Source organism: Heptranchias perlo, chromosome 3 (assembly GCF_035084215.1).
Source record: "Heptranchias perlo isolate sHepPer1 chromosome 3, sHepPer1.hap1, whole genome shotgun sequence".
NCBI classification, from domain to species: domain Eukaryota; kingdom Metazoa; phylum Chordata; class Chondrichthyes; order Hexanchiformes; family Hexanchidae; genus Heptranchias; species Heptranchias perlo.
Window position 1 is genome coordinate 83552750 of NC_090327.1, and position 17859 is coordinate 83570608.

General features: G+C 43.1%; 1 protein-coding gene across 1 annotated transcript in view; it reads right to left on the reverse strand.

The window, feature by feature from the left end:
• Positions 1-17859, reverse strand: part of LOC137306674 (serine incorporator 1-like) — a 78024-nt gene that overhangs the window by 35878 nt on the left and 24287 nt on the right. Inside the window, exon 4 of the mRNA XM_067976021.1 lies at positions 14500-14637. Within this exon, the coding sequence (XP_067832122.1) occupies positions 14500-14637 (138 nt within the window). The remainder of the gene's footprint in view (positions 1-14499; positions 14638-17859) is intronic.

Below are 17859 nucleotides of genomic sequence, written 5' to 3' on the forward strand. Positions count from 1 at the left end.
CACTGATCACTGCGGTACCCCACTCGTCACTGTCTGCCACCCCGCAAAAGACCCATTTAATCCTACTCTCTGTTTCCTGTCTGTTAACCAATTTTCAATCCATGCCAGTGTATTACCCTCAATCCTATGTGCTTTAATTTTGCACACTAACCTCTTTTATGTGGGACTTTATCAAAGGCCTTCTGAAAATCCAAATACACCACATCCACTGGCTCTCCCTTATCTATTCTACCAGTTACATCCTCAAAAAAACTCCAGTAGGTTTGTCAAACATGATTTCCCTTTCACAAGTCCATGTTGACTTTGTCTAATCCCATTGATATTTTCTAAGTGTCCTGTCATCACATCCTTTATAATACTCTAGCATTTTCCCTACTACTGATGTTAGACTAACCGGCCTGTAGTTTCCTGTTTTCTCTCTCCCTCCTTTTTTAAATAGTGGGATTACATTTGCCACCCTCCAATCTGCAGGAACTGTTCCATAATCTATAGAATTTTGGAAGACGACAACTAATACATCCACTATTTCCATGGCTACCTCTTTTAGTACTCTGGGATGCACATTATCAGGCCCTGGGGATTTATCGGCTTACAGTCCCATTAATTTCTCCAGCACTTTTCTTTTTACTAATACTAATTTCCTTTAATTCCTCCTTCTCACTAGACCCTTGGTTCCCTAGCATTTCTGGGAAGTTATTTGTGTCCTCTTCCGTGAAGACAGAACCCAAAGTATTTGTTTAATTGCTCTGCCATTTCCTTGTTCCCTATTATAAATGCTCCTGTTTCTGACAGTAAGGGTCCTACATTTGTCTTTACTAATCTTTTTCTTTTTACATTCTTGTAGAAGCTTTTACAGTCCACTTTTATGTTCCTTGCAAGTTTACTCTCATACTCTATTCTTCCCCTCTTAATCAATATCTTGGTCCTTTTTTGCTGAATTCTAAACTGCTTCCAATCCTCAGGCTTGCTACTTTTTCTGGCAATTTTATATGCCTCCTCTTTGGATCTAATACTATCCTTAATTTCTTTAGTTAGCCATGGTTGGACTGCTTTTCCTTTTGTGTTTTTGTGCCAGAAAGGAATGTATAATTGTTGCAATTCATGCATTCGTTCCTTAAATGTTAGCCATTGCCTATCCACCATCATGCCTTTTAATGAAGCTTCCCAATCTATCATAGCCAACTCACTCCTCATACCCTCGTAGTTTCCTTTGTTTAGATTTAGGACACTAGTTTCAGATTGGACTACTTCACTTTCCATCTTAATGAAGAATTCTATCATGTTATGGTCACTCTTCCCTAAAGGACCTCACACAACAAGATTATTAATTAACCCCTTCTCATTGCACATTACCCGATCTAGGATAGCCTGCTCCCTGGTTGGTTCCTCAATGTACTGGTCTAAAAAAACCATCTCGTACACACTCCAGGAATTCTTCCTCCACAGTATTATTGCTAATTTGGTTTGGCCAGTCTATATGTAGATTAAAGTCACCCATGATTACTGTAGTACCCTTGTCACATGCATCTCTAATTTCCTGTTTGATTCCGTCCCCTACATAACCACTACTGTTTGGAGGCCTATAGACAACTCCCACCAGTTATTTCTGCCCCTTGGTGCTTCTTAACTCCACCCAGACTGACTCCACATCTTGATTTTCTGAGCCAATATCTTTTCTCACTATTGCTCTGATTTCATCCTTTACTAACAATGCCACCCCACCTCCTTTTCCTTTTTGCCTGTCCTTCCTAAATATCGAATACCCTTGGATATTCAGCTCCCAGCCTTGGTCAACCTGCAGCCATGTCTCTGTGATCGCAAGAATGCTGGACATGTGTCACTGAGTGTCCTGCAAGATGTTTGGGTGATGTGCCTGTCATGGTTGAATAGCTGCCAGTGTGTGTGACCTGTGAGTTGTGGGTGTGCGGCTTGCAACAGTGGTAATATGTGATGGTGAGAGGAAGCATCTGATTGGAAGAGTTGACTACTGATTGAAAGAGTTTGTTGGTAGGTGGGTGATGGGGGGTGTAGTGCATGGAGCAGTGGATGCGGCTACTGGTGCAGTTGGTAGGAGATGGCACTTGACAGTTGACCTCACTCTCATGGACCATTCATGTCAAAACGTTGAACTTCTTCCTGCATTGCATCCATGTTCGAGGTGCTATGTGCCTGGCATTGACTTTATCCCATACTGCCTCGGGAACGTATGTCTAGAGGGCCTCTTGCCCCCCCTGCAGATATAGGATGTCCCTCCTTCTGTCTGCCTCTTGCACCAAGGCCTCTAGTGCATCATCAGAGAACCTTGGTGCACGCTCTCTCACAGGCCCGGTACAAACTCAGATCAACAGATTGGTGAGGTCTGGCATGCACATTGAACAGTCGCTCAACAGCACAGCTAGGCCTGGCTGCTTGCAGGAGCCAGGCAGCACGAATCTCACGTGCTGCCTGAAGCTCAATGACCAGACATGGGTTAATCACGCACCACGATCCCCAAGCCTGGATTCGGGGGTTATCGAATTTAACCCCATGTATTGCACAAGGCTGGCCTAGGTATTTTTAAATGTTCAAAAAAAGTACTGCAATGTACCATATTTTTTGGGTTACTCATAAAAGAAAATGGCTCAACAGCATATACTGTTTGTATTGAGTTGTGGAAATATGTATTCCTGAGACCTGAAGTTCCTACAGGAGTTTAGTTGAAAAATTAACGTGATTTTAGAAGAATAGATTGACTAATATTATAGTATAAAAATGTGAGACAGAAAGAGAGAGACTTTCACCATGTGATAGGATGAGGCAGGGATGATCTCCATTTCTATTGCTGATGCTGAGGCATGTTCAAAAGTAGTACTTGTGATTGTACATCAAACACAGTGCAAAGTCCCTGCTACCTCCTGCTCTCCCCCCACATCAACGTATGTGTGGAAGCTGACCTAATGCTAATAGATGGTTTTATGAAGGGATGGCATATAGATAAGGAATAGGAGGGAGCCAAGCATAGAGCCTTAGGGCATGAGAGAGGTGTACATGTGGTACTCATTTTATTCATCTCATTACCATGCGAGACTGAGTGAACTTGGCCAGGATTCAAACCCTGGATCCTCTGGTCAGTCAACCACTCAGATAACTGAGATACCCATAGATGTTCTGCATTAAGTGTACACAGAAGAGACAATTTTGCAAAGGATGATAAGCATTCTATGTTATTATAAATATAGGTACTATACAATATTCAACATGTACTTAACACTTCAGAAAATGTAATCAAATGAATTTCAAAAAGTATGACTGTAAATAAATCTAACATACAAAAAATATTCAAATGTTATGATCCTGCTACTAAGATAATGGCTAAAATATGATTGACCTTTCTCATAAGGTACTCTGACATCCTATGGCTGATTTTCCTCCCCCTCCCCACTACGTCCAGGCTCTAGCCAGACAGAGTGCACCTTAATTGGAAATGGGGGAGGAAAGTCAGCTGTGCAACGATAATGGCTGCTGAAGGCCTCCAGGCCCAAAGATGTGGTCTGATAACCGTACTTTATACCCAGCTGCATATTCTTCCTGTCGGCTCTTCTCAGATCTTTCAGTCTAAGAGGCGCCGTACACATGCACTAAGGGCCACTTTTTCTAAGTTACCCTCCAAATTGAACATTCCTCTGGGAGCAAAGGAGACAAAAATTAGACCCAGCATGTCATATTTTCACAGAGGCACTAACCTGTTTAAAATAAATGTTAAGTATTTGTGCAGTAATATTGCCCATCATAATATCTAGGTTCATGTATTAAAGATGCAAAAGGCCCCAGATTGAAATCATGTTGTGAATGTTGTGTGGGGGCATCTAGTGGCAATAAGTATTAAAGCAGCCTATGATGCAGTGTTGAAAATATGGGTCTAGAAATTACTGTATATATTAACATACAAAAGTTCAATACTTTTGTAAGAAATTTTATTTTAATGGAGACATTAAATCTTTCAGGTTAACCCACTCTAATCATACATAATAATTTCAAGTACATATTTTTTTTAAAAAGGTGTATATAACATTGACCACTTGACCCCTCCTTGACTTTCAATGGCATATTGCTCCATCTACCTTCATCAACTTTCCCCAGTGGTCTACTTCCATATCACTGTCCTACCATAATTCTATTTATTCCTGTCCCAAAGTAATCAGTATATATCCTCAACTGGCTTCTTTTTCTATGTCCATATGTCCGTCATGCCCTAAGGCTCTATCCTTGGCTCCCTCCTAGTTCTTATCTATATGCCATCCCTTCATGAAACCATCTATTAGCATTGTGTCAGCTTCCATACATACGTTGAACACTAAAGTTCTGATATTCCTCTCCGTAGCACCTGGGGTACGCTCTGTTCCTAGGCACTATAGAGAAGAAAGGGAGACAGATAAGTCCCAGGATTTCCAGGGCTTCCACAAATGGGTGGACCTGGGCTAACATTTGCATTACATTCAGGCACAGCAGATCCATGAAAATGAGGCTGGCCCTCTCATCTCAATCTCCTCTACTTAATACCAATGTGTGTTCAATTCCAGTGGCATCCCAAGAAACTGGCAGTGGACCTTGCACCTGAGACCTCCTCAGATTGGAGTGAGGTGAAGAGACCCACCAGATCTTTGGGCCTTAGGGCTTTCTAGCTGGTGTTTTCCTACAGCCACAAGATCTTAAGGCTGGTGGCCAGGCCCGCAGCTGCAGGCGGCCCTATATTTGTGCCCCTATTTCCCAATGCAAGAAAAACCCTGCCAGGCAGCAGGCCTGTGCTTTAGGTGTGTATGGGCCATGAAAATTCATATAAATGATGGCCTGGACAAGCAGAGTGCACTTCTGACCTAGCAATGGGTGGGGACCTCTCAACCGTAAAATCAATGATTACTAATATGCTGTCGAACTGACAATTCGACATTAAGCTATGAATGAGCCAGGACTTTTTATGGCTTCTTGGAAAGACAAGAGCCATCCTGTTTAGCTGCCATCAGAAACGTCTCACCTTAGTTGCCAATCTCAACCCACTTCCCAGCTGCTCTCCTAAGCTGAATCCAAAAGTACACAACTTCAGTATTCAGTTAGTTCCTGAGCTGAGCTTCAAACTTTACATCCGATCCATTACCAAGACCTTCCTGCCTATGTCCCCACCTCACACTCAATGGCACTGAAACCAGCATCTATAATTTCCATCACATGATCTGGCAGGACCACATCAAGTTCTACCAGGGCCTCACTGCCAAAATCACACACTACTCTAGGAGAGCAAAGATGACCTCTGGCTTCTTTTCTCCACTACCAACCTTCTCCTTAAATCTCTCTCCCCTGCCCCTCCACCCTCACATTAACAACAAGTGCAAGGAACTCTTGGACTTCTTTCTCAGAAAGATAGCAACCATACATTTATCTACCTCTGCTGCTTCCCACCTTCTCCTTACCCATCCAGCTAAACCTCATGTAAGCCCCTCCTGTCTTAGGCTTAAACCCCTGTCTCGCTCTAGTTTCTCCCCAACTCCCCCATGCCCCTCTGAGCTCATCTCATCCATGCGATGCACCTCCTAGTCCCTTGATTCCATTCCCACTAAATTGCTGACAATCCAACTTCCCCTGCTAGCTCCCTTTTTAGCTGACACTATAAATGATTCCCTCTTCTTAGGCACTGTACTACAAGGTCCCCTTCCATTTTAAAAAACGTCCACCCTCCACCCCTCTGTCCTTGCAAACTACTGTCCCATCTCTAACCTCCCATTCCTGTCCAAAGTCTTTGAACTCACTGTTGCCTCCCAAATTCATGCCCATCTCCCCGTTTGAAAAATGACATTCTCTGTGACTATGAATGTGGTGTATTATCCCTCCTGTCCTTTCTGCAGCTGTTGAAAGATTGACCGCACCATCCTCCTGCAACATCTCTATTCCATTATCGATGGAATTGCCCCTATTTAGTTCCATTCTTACCTTTCCAATTGTAGCCAGAGCATCTGCAGCAATGGCTTCCCTTCGTGCCCTGGCACCAAGGATCTATCCTTGGCCCCCTCCTCTTCTTCAACGACATGCTGCCCCTTGGCAACATCCTCCACAGATATGAGATTAGCTTTCGCAATTAGCTGATAACACCCAGTACTATCTCTCCACCACCTCTCTCAAGCCCTCTACTGCCTCTGTGTTGTCAGACTGCTTGCCTGACATCCAGACTTGAATGAGTTGCAATTTCCTCCAGCTAAGCATTGGGAAAACCGCGGTCATCGTCTTTAGCCCCTGTCACAAACTCCGTACCCTTGCCAACAACTCCATTCCCCTCCCCAGACTGTTCGCAACCTCAGCATTCTATTCAACCTCAGATGAGGCTTTGACACCATAACCTCTCCATCACGAGAACTGCCTACTTCCAGCTCCATAACATCGCCCATCTACACCCGCACCTTAGCCCATCTGCTGCTGAAACACATCCATACCTTTGGCACACCTAGACTCAACTATGCCATTCCTCTCTTGGCTGGCCTCCCATCCTACATCATACGTAAACTTGAGCTTATTAAAAACTCTGTTGCCCATATCCTATCAAGTCCCACTCACCTATCACTCATGTCTTCACTGACCTAAATTGGTTCCCAGTCCCTCAATGTCTCAAATTTAAAATTATCATCTTTGTCTTTAAATCCCTCTTCTAGTCGTACCTTCAACTGCCTAGGCCCTTCATTCTAGAATTCCCTCCATAAAACCCTCCGCCTCTCTTGCCTCTTTTAAGACCCTTCTTAAAACCCAATCTTTCACCAAGCTTTTAGTCACCCTCTCAATATCTCTAACTAGGCATACTTATTTTTTTGATTAGGGCTCTATGAAATACTTTGGGACCACTCTTCCTGTTAAAGGTGCTATATAAATGCAAGTTATTTGTTACTTCAAGGTTAATTTCTCCAATGCACTCCTTTCTGTCCTCCTGACTTCCAGTATATATTTCAACTCTTTCAGGATTTTGACACTTTCCTGCACATCTATCACCCATGGTCTTGCCAGCTTCCACTGGCATCTATCCCTGAGCACATTCTTCTCCTCTTTTTTATAGCCTTCCCCCACCCTATTTCTGCAATCTTCTTCTGGATCATCTGGTTCTTAAAATGGATTCTTTGCTCTTTCTACTCTGGTCTACTGTGTGTATCCTCCCCTGTCCCTAGAAGAACAAAAGCATTTACCTTGGATCCTCTCGTCTTTCCTGCTTCCCCTCTCTGATCCTCCAATCAGAGAGGGCCTTGGGGCAAGGCCTAAACCCCATGTCTTCAGCCTGCCCTTCAAAAGGGGCATCCTTTCATTGTGGGGGGGGGGGAAGAAAATGAGGGGGCAGCAAAGCCATTAACCTGCGCCTATTGCAGGTGCAGATATTCTGCTGCCTTTGGGGAAGCCCTGGAAATCCTGGGAAATGTAAAGGGGCAGTGACCTGGCATCATGGGTCACTGCCCTTTTTCCCTGAACTTTACATTCATGGAATAAAGAGTCCCTGGACACAAAGCATAGGAAATGGGTCCTTGGTGAGACCACATCTGGAGTATTGTGTGCAGTTTTGGTCTCCTTATCTGAGGAGGGATGTCCTTGCCATGGAGGGAGTGCAACGAAGGTTTACCGGACTGATTCCTGGGATGGCAGGACTGATATATGAGGAGAGATTGGGTCGACTAGGCCTATATTCACTAGAGTTTAGAAGAATGAGAGGTGATCTCAATGAAACATATAAAATTCTAACAGGACTAGATAGACTAGATGCAGGGAGGATGTTCCCGAAGACTGGGGAGTCCAGAACCAGGGGTCACAGTCTCAGGATACGGGGTACGCCATTTAGAACCGAGATGAGGAGAAATTTCTTCACTCAGAGGGTGGTGAACCTGTGGAATTCTCCACCACAGAAGGCAGTGGAGGCCAAGTCATTAGTTGTATTCAAGAAGGAGATAGATATGTTTCTTAATGCTAAAGGGATCAAGGGATATGGGGAAAAAGCGGGAACAGGGTACTGAGTTAGATGATCAGCCATGATCATTTTGAATGGCGGAGCAGGCCCAAAGGGCCGAATGGCCTACTCTTGCTCCTATTTTCTATGTTTCTATGCATCTAATTTTATATTATTTTTACAGCTGCTAAACTGCACTTGCATCAATGGTTGAAATATAAATGTTGTCTAGCACCTACACAAAAAACATTATAAAACTTATTTTAGCAAAGTTCCCCAATAGATCACAAGTAAATACATCTATTAGTATTCTACGGAGTCATTTTAATCCCTGCTCTTTACAGATGCAGCTGATCCCAGCTAGGGTAGCAATGAGGGCAAAAACTGACCAAGGTTTCTAATCATAGTCCAGTGGAAAGTTTATATATGAGGACAGAATTTGTTTGGTTGCGATGGCCCCACGGTTAATTAGCCTGCCAATACTCACTTTCTGGGGTGAGCTCATACATGAAGAATGGTCATTTGATGAGACACTGCCAGTGCCCCTGGAATCAAAGCCCCAGAATGAGTCATTGTCTTCATGAGGGAAAAACATTAAATTGAAAAACAAAACATCAGCACGGGCACTAAAAAAATTACTTATGGATGATTTTAGTAGATGGGCCATTAAACAATATAAAGAACTTTTTTTTAAAAAGGCACAAGCAGTTTGAATTACACAATTACGAAAATTGGGCATGTGCAAGGAAAGTAATTTTAACATTAGAGCCAAAGAAGTAATCTTTCCTGAACAGATTTAACAAATTAACTAAAGGTGCCAACATTTACAGGGTGCTAGGAGAGGTATCTGTTTGGTTTGGGAAGAAAAGGGGAAAAATGTAACAAATCAGATTGTGTCATTCTGTTTCCCCAAAACTTTGTAAGCTTTTGTCATTCTCAGTTCCTTCAAAATGCTTTCTCCTTTACTTTGCTACATTATATTATCTTGATGTTCTTTCTCCATGATGTTTTTGTTACCGGATTAGTCACTTTTTGTTTCTCTCTGGCTTTAATCCCTTGACTTTATTCTTTGGATTCCATTCCTCAATTTACAATTTACATAATATTAATTCTTAGTAAACACTATTGTTGGCCCAAGTCATCACTACTATAAACTAAAGCACAATGTCCCCATTGTACAAATTCTGGCTAGTAATGCAAATCTACACACAGCATTAATTCCTGATTTAATTACAAAACTCTGTTTAAATCAAAGCCCAAATAAAATACTTGCTTAATTCACTCCCTGGGTATCTTCACATTTCACATTTGGCATTACACCATGAGACTTCAAAGTTGCCAGGGAGCTTTTTACCAATGCAGGAAGAAGATTACGGGCAGAGATTTCGAAATAAACCTACCCTCAGCAGGACAATAATTTTTCATCATCCAAACCAAGGTGTCCAACCTGTAGCCCGAGGGCTACAAGCCCTGGCAATCCAGGCTTCGAAGCCCAGGAAACTCAGTTCTATCTGTGGTAATAGTTCATATTTGCAGGATTGCTCTGTTTGAATTTTGCATGCTTAGGTTTGAAACAAGCTATTTTAGCTCTATTCCCTCATTATTGGATAAATCCTAAATTATAACACCAATAACTGTTTGTTTCAGCAACTGGAGATATTTGCAAATTAATGGGAACATGGATTTAATTTTTTTGTGGCCCCTGAGGCTCCAAGGAACACACCCATCCAGCACATAAAGACAAAAGCTTGGATTCCCCTGATCCATACTATTATATATCTTCGCTTAAAAGTTCCTTCCTGGGTGGATTTAGAAAAAAAACAATAAATAAAAAATGAAACCATTTCAAAGTAACAGGGATATCTATGAATAATGGGCAGTATATGGGGGCTCAAGCAGAAGAGTGGCCACTTTGGGAGAGCTACTACAGTTCATGGAATCTTGCCTCAACATTAGTCACTGATTTCTGAAGTAGTGTGGAGAAAACTGGGTGTGGTAGGAATTGGCCATTCTTCAAGAGGAAAGGAGCCATTCCAGTATATTTCATTATCGCACCTCATAGTACTTTTATCCTGTCAGCCATTAGAGGGACCGTGGTTTTATTCTTAAATTTACAGTTTTAAGACTATACACTATAATAATTTTATTTAGATTAGGACCCAATCTGATTTTGCACATTGTTGTGGAATAGTATTAAAAGCATCCTCAAAGTAGGGGCTACCACTACTTTTGAGTATTTATGATAGTTTTACAGAAAAATATGTCTGGAGTCATATGCAGCAGAACAAAACTACAACTGTGTTCGCATTGCGATCAGCAACAAGATTTCATTTTACCTATATAATTAAGAGTGCAGAAAAGATTTACTAGGATGCTACCGGGACTTGATGGTTTAACTTATAGGGAGAGGTTGGATAGACTGAGACTTTTTTCCCTGGAGAGTAGGAGGTTAAGGGGTGATCTTATAGAAGTCTATAAAATAATGAGGGACAGAGATAAGGTAGATAGTCAAAATCTTTTCCCAAAGGTAGGGGAGTCTATAACGAGGGGGCGTGGATTTAAGGTGAGAGAGGAGAGATACAAAAGGGTCCAGAGGAGCAATTTTTTCACTCAAAGGGTGGTGAGTGTCTGGAACGAGCTGCCAGAGGCAGTAGTAGAGGCGGGTACAATTTTGTCATTTAAAAAGCATTTGGACAGTTACATGGGTAAGATGGGTATAGAGGGATATGGGCCAAGTGCAGGCAATTGGGACTAGCTTAGTGGTATAGACTGGGCGACATGGACATGTTGGGCCGAAGGGCCTGTTTCCATGTTGTAAACTTCTATGATTCTATGATTCTATTCTAAGAGTCTTGCATCTTGCATCTCCCCATCTCCTTTCTTAGATTCTGAGCCAAAAATGCTGAGGGCCATCTCCTTACTTTGAAACAGCTCCTTCAAATTGGGAAGACCCCCACCATGCAGGTCTGTTAGAGATAATTGTAAGCAGCCTTCTCCTGGATGTGCACACAAGACTTTTTTTTATTCGTTCATGGGGTGTGGGCATCGCTAGCAAGGCCAGCATTTATTGCCGATCCCTACTTGCCCTTGAGAAGGTGGTGGTGAGCCGCCTTCTTGAATCACTGCAGTCCATGTGGTGAAGGTTCTCCCACAGTGCTGTTAGGTAGGGAGTTCCAGGAATTTTACCCAGCGACGATGAAGGAACGGCGATATATTTCCAAGTTGTGACTTGGAGGGGAACATGCAGGTGATGTTGTTCCCACGTGCCTGCTGCCCTTGTCCTTCTAGGTGGTAGAGGTCACTGTCGAAGAAGCCTTGGCAAGTTGCTGCAGTGCATCCTGTACATGGTACACACTGCAGCCACAGTGCACCGGTGGTGAAGGGAGTGAATGTTTAAGGTAGTGGATGGGGTGCCAATCAAGTGGGCTGCTTTGTCCTGGATGGTGTCGAGCTTCTTGAGTGTTGTTGGAGCTGCACTCGTCCAGGTAAGTGGAGAGTATTCCATCACACTCTTGACTTGTGCCTTGTAGATGGTGGAAAGGCTTTGGGGAGTCAGGAGATGAGTCACTCGCCGCAGAATACCCAACCTCTTGTAGCCACAGTATTTATGTGGCCGGTCCAGTTAAGTTTCTGGTCAATGGTGACCCCCAGGATGTTGATGGTGGGGGATTCAGCGATAGTAATGCCGTTGAATGTCAAGGGGAGTTGGTTAGGCTCTCTCCTGTTGGAGATGGTCATTGCCTGGCACTTGTCTGGCATGAATGTTACTTGCCACTTATCAGCCCAAGCCTGGATGTTGTCCAGGTCTTGCTGCATGCAGGCACAGACAGCTTCATTAACTGAGGGGTAGTGAATGGAACTGAACACTGCAATCATCAGCAAACATCCCAATTTCTAACCTTATGATGGAGGGAAGGTCATTTATGAAGCAGCTGAAGATGGTTGGGCCTAGGACACTGCCCTGAGGAACTCCTGCAGCAATGTCCTGGGGCTGAGATGATTGGCCTCCAACAACCACTACCACCTTCCTTTGTGCTAGGTATGACTCCAGCCACTGGAGAGTTTTCCCCCTGATTCCCATTGACTTCAATTTTACTAGGGCTCCTTGGTGCCACACTCAGTCAAATGCTGCCTTGATGTCGAGGGCAGTCACCTCACCTCTGGAATTCAGCTCTTTTGTCCACGTTTGGACCAAGGCTGTAATGAGGTCTGGAGCTGAGTGGTCCTGGCGGATGATTTGCTGATGATCGAGAGTAGACTGATGGGGCAGTAATTGGCCGGATTGGATTTGTCCTGCTTTTTGTGGACAGGCCATACCTGGGCAATTTTCCACATTGTCGGGTAGATGCCAGTGCTGTAGCTGTACTGGAACAGTTTGACTAGAGGTACGGCTAGTTCTGGAGCACAAGTCATCAGTACTACAGCCGGGAGGTTGTCGGGGCCCTTAGCCTTTGTTGTATCCAGTGCACTGAGCCGTTTCTTGATATCACGTGGAGTGAATCGAATTGGCTGAAGACTGGCTTCTTTGATGGTGGGGATATTGGGAGGAGGCTGAGATGGTTCATCCACTCGGCACTTCTGGCTGAAGATGGTTGCAAACGCTTCAGTCTTGTCTTTTGCACTAACGTGCTGGACTCTGCCATCATTGAGGATGGGGATGTTCACAGAGCCTCCTCCTTCCGTTAGTTGTTTAATTGTCCACCACCATTCACGACTGGATGTGACAGGACTGCAGAGCTTTGCTTTGATCCGTTGGTTGTGGAATCGCTTAGCTCTGTCTATAACGTTGCTTCCGCTGTTTAGAATGCATGTAGTCCTGAGTTGTAGCTTCATCAGGTTGGCACCTCATTTTTAGGTACGCTTGGTGCTGCTCCTGGCATGCTCTTTTACACTCCTCATTGAACCAGGGTTGATCCCCTGGCTTGTTGGTAATGGTAGAGTGAGGAATATGCCAGGCCATGAGGTTACAGATTGTGCTGGAACACAATCCTGCTGCTGCCTCGTCTCCACAAGGACTGTGCAGTGGTCACTCCTACCAATACTGTCATGGACAGATGCATCTGCAACAGGTAGATTGGTGAGGACGAGGTCAAGTAGGTTTTTCCCTCCTGTTGGTTCGCTCACCACCTGCCGAAGGCCCAGTCTGGCAGCTATATCCTTCAGGACTCGGCCAGCTCAGTCAGTAGTGGTGCTACCGAGCCACTCTTGGTGATGGACATTGAAGTCCCCCACCCAGAGTACATTCTGTGCCCTTGCTACCCTCAGTGCTTCCTCCAAATGTGCTCACCATGGAGAAGGACTGATTCATCAGCTGAGGGAGGGCGGTAGGTGGTAATCAGCAGGAGGTTTCCTTAGCCAAGTTTGACCTGATGCCATGAGATTTCATGGGTCCGGATTCAATGTTGAGGACTCCCAGGGCCACTCCCTCCTGATTGTATATCACTGTACCTCCACCTCTGGTGGGTCTGTCCTGCTGGTGGGACAGGACATACCCAGGGATGGTGTTGCAAAGTCTGGGACGTTGGTTGAAAGGTATGATTCTGTGAGTATGACTATGTCAGGCTGTTGCTTGACTAGTCTGTGGGACAGCTCTCCCAATTTTGGCACAAGTCCCCAGATGTTAGTGAGGAGGACTTTTCAGGGTTGACTGGGCTTGGTTTGCCTTTGTTGTGTCCAGTGGTCCGATGCCGGGTGGTCCGTCCGGTTTTATTCTTATTATGACTTTTTGTAGCGAGATTGCACAACTGAGTGGCTTGCTAGGCCATTTCAGAGGGCAATTAAGAATCAACCACATTGCTGTGGGTCTGGAGTCACATTTAGGCCAGACCGGGTAAGGACGGCAGGTTTCCTTCCCTAAAGGGCATTAATGAACCAGATGGGTTTTTACGACAATCCGGTAGTTTTTTTTATTCCAGATTTATTTAATTAATTGAATTTAAATTCCTCAGCTGCCGTGGCGGGATTTGAACTCATAACTCTGGATTATTAGTCCAGGCCTCTGGATTACTAGTCCAGTAACATAACCACTATGCTACTGTACCCATTACCTGTACTGTATTCATCAGTTTCTAACATCCAGATGTTAATTTGTTTTTGGTAGTGCTGATTGAGGGATAAATGTAGGCCAGGACATCAGGAGAACTCCCTTGCTCTTCTTTGAATACTCCACAGGATCTTTTACACCACCTCAACAGGCAAACAGACTTCAGTTTAACATCTCGTCCAATGTTAATCAGCTTACCCCTGAAAACTGAGTGATATTACCACATCACCGTTTGCTGAGATTTGTAGCAATTATTAATTACTTAGAACTTAGACCAGTGAGATTAGATCAGATTATTCTTAGGCTAGTTTTGTTTTCTGAAGGCATGGGTTGGTTATGTTAAACAATGTTCATTTACATTCCATTTACAAAAATTAAATTAAGTTATTTCTATCTATGCTTTAATTGATTCTGATTTAGAAGAAAATTTTAATTTATCTTCGATGTTACAATTTTTGAAGCCAATTAAACTTTATCTACCCACTGCAAGTAAATGGTAAATAATGGCACATACCAAAGTACCAACACCGTGATCCACCTTCTTCTGATCTTTTCAGCCAGGATTCATTCCAAGAGTTGCCAAAGTCAACCAGCAGCACCAGTTCAGTAAGGATAAAACAAAAAGCACCAGCTGAACCAATTCCAAATGACACTAAAAAGGAAATTTTATGTAGTATTAACTTCACTAAAAGAAATCATTAACTGCAGATGAAAAACATTATTTACTTATTAAAAAATAGCATTTAGCCCTTAACTTTATTTGACCGTATCTGAAGTATTGCGTTCAGTTATTTTTTATTCATTGAATTTTTAAAATAGTTAAATATTTCATTAATGGGTAGTTAAGTTGTGATTTGACTTTTCTACTCGACCCTTAGATTTTACCTCCACTGTCACTTAGATGGAGCACTAGGTTAGGTAGTAGAGGACACACAGCATACACTTTCACAAAGGGAAAGCACCAGGGTAAGACACACTGAGCATGCATGCAACTCAGAGTATTAGGGAGAACAAAATAGGGTTATTTTATTCCAACTGTTTCCCGCGAGTTTACTTGAGAGGACAAAATAAAATAGCACCAAAGGAAAGGTATTTGAGGTAGGGCAGAAGGCAATGGTGGTGCGAGTGTACTGGTCCATTTTATTGTGCAGGTTTTACCTGTGTGTGGAACAAGCACTTAAATGAAGGTTTCATTGATTACAGTCTGCCTTAAGATTCTTCCTATCTGCAACTGTAAGTAACCAGGCATGCCTTTAGGCTTAGTCTCAGTGATATTCCCTGCCAATAGCTGCAGCAGAGTCATCTTTGGCTACCTACTCCGCAGTATTGCCTCTTTGTGAAAGTGTGTGATGTGTGTCCTCTACCATTTGAAGAGCCAGGTGGATGGAACCTTTGTTTCAATATTCTGATGGTTATTTCACCATGTGCTCCATTATGACCCTAGTGGCTGCATTCAGCTCTCGCTCTTGACTGCCTCAAGAGGGTCTTGTCTCCGAGAAGCCAAAAGTCCCATCCTCCTGGCTCTTCAAATAGTGATGGCACCACAGATTGACATAAAACAAAAGTGCCATCACTGCTACCAAGATAGTGGGCATCTATATGCATATTTTTTGCATATGTTCACAATTCACCTGGTCATTAATAAATAGAACCCCTTTCTAATCATGAAACTGATGAAATTAAGGGTAGGAGCCTTATGCCATCAATAATACCCTGCACTTTGGAGAAACATGCATCTTGAAACAAGACACCTATCACTTGTTTTATGCATCAGTACATTGCTGATTTGAAATACTTATATATACCCACTGCTGTTGCTCCGAAGGCTCTAGTACAGTATAAGTTCAAGGCAGTGATCATCGGGAGAGTCTTCCTTATCATGGAGCTTATCTGAAGACCTGCCTCAAGGACACAGCACAATTCTGTGGCTGCTTCCCTGATGAAGCATAGTCAGTGAAGGCAGATCTTGTCAGACATGAATAGGAAGCTGTGGTTTGGTTTATTCTCACAGCTGATTAGGTAAGGAAGGGTGCGAGCAGTCTGCGTCAGACACAAATATAATTCTTTCTCATCTCTCCTCAAATCATCCTCCAACAATGAGCTAAAAGAAACATATACTCAGCAGAATGCCCATCTTATTAATTGCATTTGTGGCATCTTAAATTTCAGTTGCTATCAAGGAAAATGGGTCACAAAAAATTGTTAAAGGGCAAAATCAGAAGTCCACGCAATGAAAAATATTTTATTTTATTCATTCTCAGGATATGAATGTAGATGGCAAAGCCGGCATTTATTGCCCATCCCTAGTTTCCCTTAGAAGGTGGCGGTGGGCCGCCTTCTTCTTGAATTGCTGCAGTCATTTTTATTCTTTTTAGTGGTTTGATACAACTGAGTGGCTTGCTAGGCCACTTCAGAGAGCAGTTAAGAGTCAACCATGTTGGTGTCAGGCTATAGTCACATAAAGGCCAGATTGGATAAGGACAGCAGGTTTCTGGATTATTAGTCCAGGCCTCTGTAACATAACCACTACACTACCGTACCCTAGTCCAAAATATCCAATTACAAACTGATCACTGTAGGAAAACTGAGATCTGAAGGTACTAATGGTACTTAACTTTAGCGTTCACTATAAAATTGGTTAACCCAAGCTTCTTAGATGCCCATTTTAAATGGATACTCAATAATTTCAAAGAATTCCTGGCATCACCCAGTCAGCACTGGAAGTAGGAACATAACAGTAGTAGGCCATTCAGCCCCTTGAGCCTGTTCCACCATTCAATTAGATGACCGTTGATCTGTATTTTAACTCCATTTACCCATCTTGGTTCCCTATACCTTAATATCTTTGCCGAACAAAAATCTATCAATCTCAGTTTTGAAATTTTCAATTGACCTAGCCTCAACAGCTTTTGGGGGAGAGATTTCCAGATTTCCACAACCCTTTGTGTGAAGAAGTGCTTCCTGACATCACCCCTGAATGGCCCCTTGTTCTGGACTCTCCCACCAGAGGAAATAATTTCTCTCTATCTACCCTATCAAATCCTTTAATCATGTTAAACCCCATCAATTACCCTAACCCTTAATCTTCTATACTCAGACAAATACAAGCCTAATCAATGTAAACTGTCCTCATAATTTAACCCTTTTAGTCCAGGTATCATTCTGGTGAATCTGCGCTGCACCACCTCCAAGGCCAATGTATCCTTCCTGAGGTGCAGTGCCCATAACTGAACGCAATACTTCAGATACGGTCTAACCAGAGCTTTATAAAACTTTAGCATAATTTCCACCTCTTTGTATTTCCAGCCTCCTTCAGATGAAGGCTAACATTCCATTAGCCTTTTTAATTACTTTTGTATCTGTCCACTAGTTTTTTGTGATTTCTGTACATGGACCCCTAAACCTCTCTGCTCTTCCACAGTTCCTAACTCCTCGCCATTTAGAAAATACTCTGATCTATCTTTCTTAGGTCCAAAGTGGATGACTTCGCACTTGGCCACATTAAACTACACCTGCCACAGTTTTGCCCACTCACTTAATCTATCATTGTCCCTTTGCAACTTTAGCTCCCATCTACCCTACTTACTGTGCCACTTAGTTTATTGGTACCACTGCACTTGATTAGAAAATCATCCCTCATATTTACAGCTTTAAAAAATGAAAAGAAAGTTCAAAGGAGCACTAACTACAGAGCCTGGTTGTCTGCGAATGCCAAAAATGGCGTTGAACTGGTTCAAGGCGCATGTTCACTTGAAAAGCTTGCCCATAGAGCTTGACCTGTTGCACACTTGGCTGGGATGCGCAAAATCCAGTGATGCAGCAGCTTTTAAAGGACTACAGCTAACTATTAAGAGCGAAGTTTGGTGGTCGCAGA